Source organism: Erigeron canadensis, chromosome 2, assembly GCF_010389155.1.
Source record: "Erigeron canadensis isolate Cc75 chromosome 2, C_canadensis_v1, whole genome shotgun sequence".
NCBI lineage: Eukaryota > Viridiplantae > Streptophyta > Magnoliopsida > Asterales > Asteraceae > Erigeron > Erigeron canadensis.
In genome coordinates, this window is record NC_057762.1 from 19,887,230 (window position 1) to 19,901,030 (window position 13,801).

General features: G+C 36.2%; 1 protein-coding gene across 1 annotated transcript; it reads left to right on the forward strand.

Moving 5' to 3' along the window:
• The first annotated feature begins 4,660 nt into the window (after positions 1-4,660).
• On the forward strand, positions 4,661-5,297 carry LOC122587830 (zinc finger BED domain-containing protein RICESLEEPER 2-like). The gene is made up of 2 exons (XM_043759995.1): positions 4,661-5,210; positions 5,281-5,297. The coding sequence occupies exons 1-2, from the start codon at positions 4,661-4,663 to the stop codon at positions 5,295-5,297; spliced, it is 567 nt and encodes a 188-aa protein (XP_043615930.1).
• Positions 5,298-13,801: the final 8,504 nt, after the last annotated feature.

The window sequence follows — 13,801 nt, forward strand, 5'->3', positions numbered from 1 at the left end:
ATCGATCCTACACATTTTCACTATTTATCTAAGTTTAACCATTAGGTTCATATAATTCACTAATTTTAACGATAGAGTTAACATTTTTCGTTTACCCGATTGTTGTTGATATATGATCTTATGATTACCGTTGGGCATGTTTTCACAAGAGTTCAGATGTACACATATTGATATGGCTCCACTGTAGGTGGTATAGCGTCTTAAAATCGTATACTCTTTTTTTAATTAGACATTTCTACGTTATAATGTTTTTTGAGAAAATGTCACAAATGGCCCCTGTGGTTTGTCACTTTAGCGTTTTTCCTCCTATGCTTTTTTTTTCATTGCAACTGGTCCCTGACTTTTTCATTTTCGTTGACAGAAGCTCCTGACACTAACTTCTGTTAAATTTGGTCGTTGAAAGAGGGTATTATTGTCCATTAAAGTTTCAAAACCACCATATTTACTCTTTTTTTTTGTTCTTCTCTTTCATTAAATCCCCAACTTACTTTCCTAAATAAAAATCCCTAATTTCTCTTTATTGTTTCTTTCTTCTTCCTCCCTGGTCTACAAACACACACACAATCAATCATCATGCATTATTGTTCGTGTGGAAATCCATCTATACTTTGAACATCATGGACTCCTCCTACCCCAGGTCGAAGGTTTAATGTTTGTTCCAACAAGGTAATGAATTGTGGGTTTTTTCGATGGGTTCATCCACCTATGTGTTATAGAGTTGTCGACATAATATATGGGTTATTAAGAGCAAAAACCAACCTTGAAAATGCTCTACGTACAAGAGAACAACAAGTTAAAAGGTTGAAGATGTACTTAATTTTTAGTTGGATGTTCTTTCCTTTTGTCTTTATATTTTGCATTTGAAGTTGTTAGTTCTGCAAATAGTTTTAATTTACTTATTTGTTATATGTAATGTAATGTAATGTAATGAGATTGTAATGTAATGGTTGGTTTTTAGTAATCTAGATTTCGTGATGTAATTTTTGTGTAATGTAATTTGTAAAGATATTTTACCAAATGAATGGGTATAAATCTGGATGAAAAGCATAGTGCAATACATATATAAAATTCATGCATAAACTACATTAATAAACTGCTTAAATTGATGAAAAACACAGTGCAATAAATCCGGAGTCACAAATTGCAATACATAGACTATAAGTCATAAACTACATACATAAACTACTTAAACTGATTTGCCACTTAAACCAAAGTTTGCTTCTTAAAAAGCATCATCAAGTGGCACCAACACAATTATATCCCATAAAATACATAAGTCATAACCTAAATACGAGATAAGTCATACCATAATTGCATTACAAACCAACTACACTATTTCAAAAGCAAGAATTCTACAAGTTAATTCTTGTTGGGACTCCATTTGGTTCCAGAAAACTTTCTTATTCCCTTTGGACTAACTTGAGTTCTATGAAAACTACTATCACCCACATGGCTTGTTTGTGTTGCTTGACCTCCGCCTTCATTCATTCTTTGACTTGGCTGTCTTGTTTGACCACTACCATGACTATCATTGGTTTGACCACTGCATTTTTAAGACAATAAGGAGGTAAATGTACATTCACAAAAAACTGGATTTTTAAGACAAAAATTACATTAAATATACCTTTGTTCTCCATCAATCCTCTTTCTTTTCATGGGGTTGGTTTTTTTGTAGCAGTTGGCTGCCTTTAACCGTTGCATGTCTTAGAATTATGCCCTAGCTGGTTACATTTTCCACATGTCACAGTTTTCCCTTGCCTATATAGTCTACCCTCTTGCACAATTGGCTTGGATAATGTTTCCCCAACACTCCTCTTTCTTTTCAAAGTTGGCTTGCCTACTGGTATTTTATAATATGGGGACGATTTCATAGCACTGTCATTGATAGGCCATGTAGACACACCAATGCATGGGCTTATCTTTTCAACATATGCCTCATTCCAAGTTTCCAATCTGTAAGTCATGTAAACCTAATCCTCAGGAATTCCAAGCTTACGACCATGCTTATTCATGTTCCAAATAGCTGCTACACCATGCTTGCATGGCAAGCCAGTTAACTCCCATTTCCAACAACTACACACTCCCTTAGTCATATCTATAACAGTTTGGTCCTGCCGTGGACCACTAACCTGGTATAAGTCCTCCTAATTAAATATGAGAGTATACTTATTTGCTTCTATTTTTGTAGCCTCAAAAATATGTGTTGTAGTAGGAGATAAGGTACTCTTACATTTATCTATGACTTCCTGGACAGTTACTAACCTTTTCATCATATATTCCCTTATATATTCCAAACAACTTACTATTAAAAGACTCACATATATTATTCAATAATATGTCACAGTGTGGTCTTCCTGTACACAAAGATAAAATTACACTAAATCAAACTGTTTTAAATGAAAATTAAACCATTAGGGGTTTAAATATACCTGTAAAGTGAGCTTTGACCTAGTGCTTTGGTGGGATTGCCCTCAACCAGTCATGAACCCGGCAGCTTAATGTAGGGATGATAATTTGGACCAAAAATTCGTGACCTGCGACTGACCCACCTATGCCTGACCCGCCCAGCACCCAAACGGTTCATGATAATGATGATTATGGGTTCTCGGGCTGATCCGGGTCAGAAACCTCGGTTTGACGGTTTGACCTGGTAAAACCCGTGACACAATTCCACACAATTCAATATATGGGTTTATGTAATAAGTTGGGCTAAAAGAGACTTGGACTTGATGAACAAAAGTCCAATACATATACGAGCCACGTGAAGAAGCAATTTGTAAAGATATTTAACAATTTGTAAAGATATTTACATTATTTTGTTCTGACGGTACATCACACACACTAAACAAGAAAGCTACCTACATTGGGATTGTTAACAAAAAACAAACCTTTATTCTTCATTACAATTCAAAAGATTGATGCTTCTTGTTTGATCAGTTTTTTTTTATTCTAAAGTTACAACAATGTCTTGATCATCATCTTCCATGGGAAGTATTATCTTGTCTCAAAATTTTGTAACCTAATTTTAAGATCCGAAATTATATTATTTAGATGATTATACTTCATGTTTATTAACTGATTATGAAATATGAATGTATTATTTGTAGAGGTGGTAACTATAAAGATCCGAAAATTATATATATTTTTTAGAAAAAAATATTATAATTCATGTTTATTAGTTAAAGACTTATTGTTAATTTATTAGTAGCCATCAACCCATCAACCATGCATAATAGTTTATTAATTTTTTTTTTCGAAACACAGTAGCATACTTATATATATATATTTTTTTTTGATTTTGTGTTTGTATTTAGGATGGCGATGAACACATAGACGAGGTAAACTTATCATCGGGGGAGGAAGTACTTGCAACCAAGAATCCATCAACTGCTAAAAAAAAAAAGATAAAAAGGAAAAGGGGTGCGAATGTGAGTCAACCAAGGAGAATCTATGTTTCAAAAAGTAACCCGTAAAGAAAGCGTAAATTGAAGGCATGATATTGGGATCATTTTGAACCGTATAATGATGTTGAGGACCGTTTATTTAAGGTTGTTGCATCTATTGTCAAGCATCATATAGAGCCGAAGGGTCTACAAATGGTACGTCCAATTTAAACCGTCATATGAAAAAGTGTGCTTTAAACCCGAATAATGTTATTTCAGGTAATCAAAGTAACATTTTTTTTTCTAAAATGGGGGGTGGGGAAGGTGCTAGTGTCAAAAAATGGGATTATAACAAAGATAGAATTTGGAGGGCGATCTTAAACTTATTTGTGTTAGCCGAATTACCTTTTTCTTTAATTAGACACCCGCCTATGATAGAGCTTATTTAGTCATTGTCCCCCATTTACAAATTGGCTTCTCGTTGGAGCGCTTCGAAAGGAGTGACCCAAAATATTTTTTTGAAGAAAAAAAGAAATTATTTGACTTTTTAAGCAAGACTAACCAAGGTGTGCACTTGACAACCGATACTTGGACTTCATCCAATCAAAGAAAGAATTACATGGCCTTTACCGACAACTTTATTGATGATGATTGGGTGCTACATAAGAACGTCATTAACTTTAGGGTCATTCATAGTCATATAGGCGATGAGATGGGGTGGGAGATCTTAGATTGCATTAGTGAATGAAAACTAAAAAATGTGATGACCATAAGTGTCGATAATGCCACCACTAATGATAGGGCCATTAAGTACTTGCAAGATAGGTTGCTGGAAATGTATGACAAGGGGAAACACTTTCAAGTTAGGTGTATGACACATATACTTAATTTGATTGTGAAAGATGGATTGATTCTTCATCATAAAACTATTGATGGTGTCCGTTCGGCCGTTAGATATGTCAAGAATTCCACACAAAGAATCGATAGTTTTAAGGAATGTATCATTGTGGCAAAATGTGAGTCTAAGAGGTTCATATGTGTAGATTGCCCAACTAGATGGAACTCCACTTTATATATGTTGAAAACGGCATGGGAGTTGAAAGATGCATTTCCTATATATGAGTGTAAAAATTCATGTTTTCAAAGTGACTTGGAATATGTGGTTAAGGGTTCGGATTGGTTGGTCATTGATACATTTGTTAATTTTTTTGAGAAGTTCAAAGAATCAACGGAATTGGTGTCGGGGACATCCTATCCGGTTACCCACCGTTTTTTTTATGGAAGTTTTTGATGTTGATTCTCATCTTCGGGAATGGGAAAACGATGTAAAGTTTTGTGTCATGGTCGGTAAAATGAGGGAGAAGTTTAATAAGTATTGGGGAGATTTCATGAATCTCAACATGTATACTTACTTTGCATTGATTTTAGATCCTTATATAAAGATGCAAAGCGTTAGAAATGGGATTGAAATTTTGATGTCTTATGATCAGAAACCTGAAATTATGAACGATGAGTTTGATTGTATGGTTGACGATAAGAAAGGTCTCAATGAGAAGGCATTTGGGGACTTGTATGCTCAATACAAAGCAAGAGAGGGTGAAAGGTCTAGAATTCCATCAAAGAAGCTGGTAAATGAAGTTGCACCAAGTCAAAGCAAAGCTGTGAATGATTTCTTATTTGGAAGAGAGGGTGGGTCATATAAAGTAGCAACTGAGTTAGAGAAGTATTTAAACGAGCCACGTGAAGAACTTCATCCCGGGTTTGATATACTACTTTGGTGGAAACTTAATGGTCCAAGATTTCCCACTTTAGCAAAGACGACGAAAGGTAATTATATTTAACTTTTAGTATGATAATTGTATACTTTGTTAGTTTATAATTTCTATGTACATTGTAGATATTTTAGCACTATAAGTGTCTACCGTGGCCTCTGAATCCGCATTTAGTACTAGTTGTCGTATCTTGGATCCATATAGGACTAGGTTGTCTACTTTTTTGGTGGAAGCTTTGATATGCACCCAAAGTTGGGTTAAAAACAAGGTTGTGGTTAACATGGATGATGAAATCGTCGATTTGCAAAAGGATGAAGATGTGATTAGAGGTAATTTAAATCATATATCAAATTTGAATTTACATGTATGTTTGTTTTATATATTTGTTTGTATGTTTGTAGAGATGGAAGAAGAAGCTACGAGGATGACCATGTCACCATAACAATTTGATTGAAGATCATATTTTGGAAATATTTTTGTTGCAATACATTGTTGTACTATATTTGATAATACAATGTAGTTTCCTAATGTAGTGCATGTAATATGTATGTTTATTGGCAACTTATGTAGTGCTAAACTTTAGTTTCTAGGCTTTTTGTGATTCTGTGACTTCTGGAATTTTGGACGCATTTTGGACGTGCATTAGCTGATGACTGATGAGCATGAGCTCATTACATGTAATATTGTAATGTAATATTCTGTGACTTTTGGACGTGCATTTGCTTCTGTAATGTTACAGGATATGCAACCTTCTTGATATAATGATTTTTAGTCCATATTTGAAAGAATATGGCCCAACAGGTGGGCATTTATACTCAACAAATGATTGCACCCCAATAGGTGAATGCAGCCCAATAGGTAAATGGAGCCTAGCAGGTTTATTAACAACACTGTCGGGTCAAAAGTAAAAAACCCGAGCCCGACCCGGTTAAACCCGGGCCCGACCCGACCGGCCCGTTGGGTCAACGGGCCGGTTCTCGGTTCTAATTTTTAGGCACTTTCAGTTCACGTTTCTTGGCGGGCCAGGCCAGGCCGGTTCTGGACCCGTGCTCATCCTTAACTTAATGTGTTCAATTCCCTCATTGCAGTTTCAAATTCTGGAATTGTTGCTGATATAGCATATTTCCAAACAATGTCCTTATATATTTCTCCACACTTAAAATGAGATTTTGAGTTTTCATGAATGTGTCTTAAGCAATATCTGTAATCTGTAGATGGAAAGACACTTACAAGTGAAGGAATGATGCCCTAAAAGTGATAAGAATTTGTCAAGTTCTGCAATTTTAAAAGTTAAAGTAAATAAAGTAATGGATAAAAGTAAATACATTTTGTCTATCACTAATAAAAGTGAAGTTACTTCTACTTGTCAAATCCAGATCCTCTCCCAGACATTTTAGAAACCATTTTCATGAATGCTTTGTTTCTGCTTAAACTATGGCATATGCTACTAGATATATACAACTATTATCATCTAGACCAACAATTGTCAACACTTGTCTCGGATAAATGCCTTTAATAAATGCCCCATCTAACCCTAATAACTCCTTACTAGCTGCCTTAAAAACTCTTTTGACTGCAGCTATACAGATGTAAGTTCTCTTGAATTCTCTTGTTTGACTTCTTTCAGCATTGGGCTCATGTTCAAAATCCAACCTGACTGTTGTTCCAGGATTCCTTGATTGCAGTTCAAGAGCATAACTCCTCAGATTTGCATACTAATCTACATAGTTACCCGTTAATTGCTCCATTGCCTTGTTTTTGGCCCTATACACAACTTGTTTATCTATGCCCAACTGAAATTGTTTCTGAAATTGGTCTTGTAATGCCTTCCCACTGATTTCTGGATTGTTAATAACAATATCAGATAAGTGTTGAGATAGGAAAGTGTTGCTCGCCCACTTCAGCTCTCTAGTTTGTAAATAGGTGTGCTCTTCTTTTAATGTTTTCACATACCAATGCTGATCTTGTTTTGTTTTGGACACATGTAGGGTCCATGGGCATGTGGGGGTTTCTGCAATTACATTCTTACCCTTATCAACTTGATGGTCATCTTTAACTGTGCAAGATTCTTTTTCTGTGGTTGCTTTATCTGGTTTTTTGTAACATGGAATCTGGCCAAAGCAACACACCCTAATTCTGGTTCCATCATTCTTTACATACCTTAATTCCCTCCAACTTTCAACTGCGTGCTTCTTAACCAACATTCTAATCTCTTTAGGATCCAAAAAATCCTTCCCTAAATGAAATGGACAATTAGCTTGTTGAGATTTGTTCAATTTACTCAGTTCTCTATTTCTAGCATTACCATCATCTCCACTATCATATTGATCAAAGCCTATGCCCACAACCTCCTCAATCATTTATAAATCCCCTATTCTTGCTTCCACATCTTTCCTAAGCCAATGGTCATTTCTTTCAAAATGATCCTTGAAATGACTCATGTCCACCCCAACATCATTAATCCTCTCACTTGTATCACAATTGTTTTGGAAAAACTCATCACCATTAACATTACTAGGGCCTATTTTTTTATGGATTCACTCTCTAAATTGACATTGCTAGGTCCTCCTATGTCAAATTGATTACTTTCAGCATTCGCATCATTCTCATGGTTTTCTTGAATACTACTACCTTCCAATAATAGTCTTGTAAAATTCCTAGGTGTGTGTACATAAACAGACTCATCATCCTCTATCTTTTCAATAATTACATTAGAATTCACATTTAGATTCCAAAATGTTCCCACCGTTGATACACTATGCTCAATGTATATATCAAACATTCTTACTGCTTTTTTAACAAAACCAATCAGTTTTATTGTAACACCCGTGACTCAAACTCGACGCCTTTTATGGCTTTAAAATTTAGCTAACGTGAAAATTTAGAGAAAACTTTGACGCTTGCCTACTTATATTTAATTTCTCATGATTCTTGGCGATTTTAGGAGAAACTGTAATATGTGAATGAGTTTTAAAATATATAACGCAAGTTCGATCCATAAATGAGAGATAATGTCATACAATCAAGTGAAAAAGGATGAACAACGTAAGCATGTTGTGGAGAGGGACTAATTATGTCAAGCTGCTCATTCTATCCCTCGATATAAGTAATCTCTTTCTTTCTTCCAAACCCTCATTCACCACATTTCTCTTAAAAATATCTCCACACACACTCTTTTCACCTTCAAAACACACACATCAAATTTCTTCAAAATCAAGGCTTTTTGTTGTTAGATTTAGGTTTATAATCACGAATTTAAGCTTGTTATCATCATCAAAACGTTTGATTTTTTACATTTTGAAGGTATAACTTCGAAAACCCAAATTTAGTTCTTTATTATTATTTGTCGGTTTTTATCAAATTAAACACATCACACACATCAAGTTCCATGATTTTTACGTTCAAATCATTTGTAATCATATTTTATAACTTATACTAAAGTTTGGTTGAAACCCACTAAAAAAAAGTTAAGAGTTGATGATTTTTATAGACTTTTCTTAATGTTTTTAATAACAAATGGTTTACTTAATTGTTGTATGAAATCGGGTCTAAACTCTTGTCATCATGTTTCTATACAGTTAGGCCATGTTTGTTTTTAGAAAAAAACTCTGGATATTCTCTTGATCTGATTCGGTCAGAGTTTTCTCATTTTCATGCTGTTTGTTTTTCATCGAGATTCAGAGGTTGAAACATCTGAAAAATATCATTTTCGGTCAAAGGTTCACAAACCTCTTTTTGACTCCGAATATAGTCATAGTTGTTTGTTGTCATCGAAAACCCATGACTCACCACTAAGATCCTCTCATCACTCACAGGAAACATCCTCTTACAACCCACCGGAAACAACCTCTCATCAGTCACCGGAAACAACCATTAACATCCGGTGATCATACTGAAGCAAGAAAACATCAATCAAAGATATCGATGGACTCGTGGAGATTAAAAAAGGCAGAGGGTAACACCACCAGACAAAAGTCAACCCCACAGAGGGTATTAGCGGCGACGTCGCCGCTAATACTTTGACATTGACAGAGGGCCCGCTAATTTCTCGTTCATAATTACCATTATAGACATGGGGGTCCGCAGTATTAGCGGCGACGTCGCCGCTAATACCCTCTGTGGTGGGGTTACACATTTTCCTCTGGTAGGGTTACACATCCCGTTAAAAAAGTGTGGGAGATATTGCGAATGATTTAGTTAAGTAAACATATTCTTTTGTGTGGAATGGTGGATATTAAAAAGAAAAGTGTGGAAGATATTGATGGAGTTGTGAAGAGGATGACTAGACGAAAGAGATAAGTAAAGATAACTTTGGTCAAAATGGTGGGAAGAGTTAATATATTTTATACAGTCCCAGAAGTGTAACAGAATACCAAAGTATAATGTACACAAATAGTTGTAGGGGGGGGTGAATACAACTTTCGTTTTTTCTTAGTTATATATTATGAAAATAGTTTTAAAGATTCAATTATATATATTTAGAGCATACTATAAAGACAAGAATCAATTAAAACAGTAAAGCAGAAAGTAAACATTCTTAGACACAGATTGCGTTTTTCAAATGTAATCCTTTATTAAGAAATGATCTATACAAAGAATTACAGGGTTGTTGCGGAAACAAGATAACCTACAACATCTAAACAACCCCGGAAAATAACAAACAACAATCAATAAGTTTCTTGCTTAAGAAAAGCAGCCCAAGCTGACTCCTCACAGGCTAAGCTGTGTATAAGAGCAGAGAAACTTTCTGTCAAGAATGAATCAAAGGAATGTCACATATGCCTTCAAGGATTGTATCTTTTATTGGCGAAAGCTTCAGATTCTCTTGGTGTCCAAATAAGCCACGTCTTCAATTATGGTTGGACGATCAAAAGGATATAGGATTGTGCCTTCATCGTACTTGTGGTCCCAAACCAGCAGCACGATATTTTTGATCGTCCAATGAGAGTATGGACGCGCATATGTAAAATAGACCACCAACCTAGATTTAAGGAATCTTCCTTATCACGTCATACAACATTACTCAGCAAATCCAGGTTGTTATCTTCACTTGATTGTTAGACACAGATTGCTCGTTTGTCAAGAGCAAATTTGTCTAAGTGTTCTCCAAGCTGACTGCAATCCCAAGCTAACTTGCACTATCAGCTTGATCTTCTATCTTCAATCCTCCTCTTCGACTTGGATTGAATGCTATTCCCATTTGATGCAGCTTGAACAACACAGCTTCCATAAATTAAACAATTACAGAGTATGAAGCGTCATTCTGGGTCGCAAGCTGTGTCATCTTTGACATACCCAGATTACAATACAAGAACCTAAATAGATTAAAAGTGTTTACCTATAGATTTATCATCATTAAATTTACATCCTTCATTGGGACTCAACAATCTCCCCCTATTTAATGATGACAAAACCTTGCACACTTTTCTAACTATCAACTTACAAAGAATCAAAGTAAAATATTGCTAACAGATTTTGACCCTTTGAATCTTTTTGGGTTCTTTTTGATCAGACAAGAAATTATCACAAGAAAATTGATTGAATATAAAAGTTGAGAGTTACAAAGAAAAATAATACTAAGATATCTTTCATACATTCAACTTCCTAAGTAATCTACAGTCTCTTGTTTCACTTCAAATGAAGGGGCCACTGTTATATCAACCTTTCTATCTAGACCTTCTTGAATCAGAAACTGCTCATGCCCATTTCCATCCTCACTAAAGTTCACACACATTCTGTATAATGTAAAAAGTTGCAAAGTGGGTACCTTTTTAATCTCAGCAGTTCTGAAGAAGACTAGTTGCCCTCTTGCATTTACAAAGTACATCCCATGCTCAGGTTCAGTGATGTGCAATCCACGCTTAGCATTTTCAACATTTGAGGGGAGAGACAGATTTAAGTGGCTTAGAAGACTGTCTACAACCTCAGGTGCCAACTGCTCAAGGAATTTTAAAGGGTTCAAATTCTTTTTGAAATCTGTGTGATCACCTTCAGGACCATCAAGCTTGACATGTTTTGTTCTCCTTCTTTTTAGAGGTTCTTCAAACTCTTCTTCATCTTCCACATCAAAATATCTGGGTTTTGGAAGGCCTGAGACATTAATCTTGTTTTTAGCAACTATGTTCAATTTCTTCTCAAGAGCTTCCAAAACTGTCTCTCTATGAATACTGGGTTGTTGGTAAATGATATCACGAAGCTCAACCCACTCAGTATATCCCAGATCAAATAACTTGTTCAGATCATAGGATTCCCAAGTCTTTTCAAACCCTTCTCTAGTAAGCCTTATGCAAGGTGTTGATTGATTTTTATTTCTTTTAAGCAGAACCTAAAAGATGGTCTGTGGATGTCTTCTATAATTCATTCTTTCTTGGACTTTCTTGATATCCACAGCTTCCCATCCAACATGAGCTTTTACACTCTACCTAACATCTTTAATCTTCTGAGATGGTTTGGAGTGAACTGCCATTTTCTTCTTTCCTTTTGCAGCTGCTGCAGCCTTTCTTTTTGATCTCACAACTGGCAATTTTACTTCAGCTTCTTTGTTGAGTGTTTCTTGAAGGACTTTGGCCACTTCAGGATCAGATTCAACAGCTGCCAGCTTCATTCTTTCCATTCTGTCTTCCACAATCATTTTGTAAGCTGCCTTGATAGATATATTCATCTCTTGAGCCATTTGTACTGCAAACTCCTTATCTTTTTCTTCTTGAGTCAGGACCTTCACACCACTTGAGCCTTCACCAGACACTCTTTTCTTAACCATGTATTGACTCAAGGTGGTGTTGTCTCCACTGGAAGTAGAGTTAGCACTTGCAATATCTTTTGATGCAGGGTCAGCTTGCATAGGCACAAATTGGGAAGACTTTCGTTTTTCCACAACATATTCCCCCCTTATCTCTCCAATATCTTTCATTTCAACATCATTTACCTCCCCCTCAACCTTCACACCCTTCTTCACTTCTTCCTCAACAACTTCTTCAAACCTTAAGCCACCAAACTCAGATTCTGGTATTTTTATCCCCTCAGCTTCCTCAAACAAATTTGAGATTGAGCCATATACAACTATCCTTCTATCATTTGCCTCTTTTTCTCTTCTAGCCTTGGCATACCTTTCATCCAACTCCTTTAAGTAAGCCTCAGTTTCTTTCTCTACAACCATTCTTTCTTGTTCAATTTCAGCTTCACTTCTTTTCTTTTTCTTCTCCCCCTTTTTGTCATCATCAGTTGAAGGAAATGAGCTTACTGGAGTAGCAAAGATTCCACTGAGTCTTGAATTTATCATGTCAATTTTGAAGTTGTTGGCAGCCCAAGATCTGTGAAGATTAATGAGGTCATTATGAAGATTGACCATGTTGGATTTTACACTTTTTGAGATATCCACTAGCTCTTTCTTGAACTCAGCTTGGGATTTGTTGGCATTTTTGAGCTCAATGGATACTTTTCTGGTGAATTTTGTTGCATTTTTCTCAAGTTGACCCAGAGTGATCTTACTTATCTCATTTTGTTCATTAATAGCCTTTGTAACACCATTAAGAGACTCTGTCAGCTTGCTCTGGTTCTTCTCCATACTTTCTAGTGCCTTTATCACTCTTTTTTCAATCTGATTGTGATCTTGACACAACTTCTCCATTCTTTTTCCCGTCAATTCCTGATCCTTTTGGATCTTTGCCAAGCCTTCAACCAGCTTTGAATTCTCAACCTTAGAGGTTGACATGAATTCACTGAGCTGATTTACCAAATCTGAAAATGAGATATTGGCAGCCTGGGAAGAACTTGCAGTTGGTTTTTCAACCCTTGTCTCCTTAGGAGGCATACTGCAATCCTTAAGAATAGGGTCAATTGGCTTATTTAGAATGGGGTGGAGTTGAGGAGAATTTTGGCTAATTTTCTCATGCGAGTTAGTCTCATGAGCAGATTTTTCAGAAGTGACAATGTGCAGATCAATCTGAGGAGAATTAACTTGTAATTCAGATTGATGGCTAGTGGGAATTTGTTGATCGTGATGTTGATCAACACCTCCACTGCCATCTTCCACCAGAACATCCCTTGAGGATGGATGGGCATGCACATCATCGAATGAAGAATCACCTCCGAAGATAGTGATTAGATTCTCATCAGAGTCGAGAGGACACCTGATGGTTTCCAAGGCTGCACCTGGAGCTGGCATGGCCTCCCTAAAGAGAGCCATGGGACTTACAGAACCCATCTGTCCAAGGAGAGAGGCAGACACAGATCCTGCAAGTGTAATGATGTTGTGTGAATCAGATTGCCTCTCAACCAAGGTGTGTTGTGTCACCAAGGTTGGGGAGAGTAATGTGTTGTAATGATGTTGTAATGATGTTGTGTGAATCAGATTGCCCCTGAACCAAGTGTAATGTGTTGTAATGATGTTGTGTCTCCTTGGGGAGAGTAATTGAGGCCTGTATCTCATCTTGTGATGTAGATGAGACATTGGCAGCCTGTGCAGACTCAGAGTGTAAGAATAGAAGATTCTGACCAGCTTGGGAAATGGCAGCAGTGTCACCTTGGCGTTCGATACTACCACTCTTTGGCTGATCATCCTCAGAAATGATGTGCAAAGACTCTGATTCTTGTTTGATCTGGGCAGGATCCTCTGTTGTCCCTTTAATGATATCACCAACCTTTTGG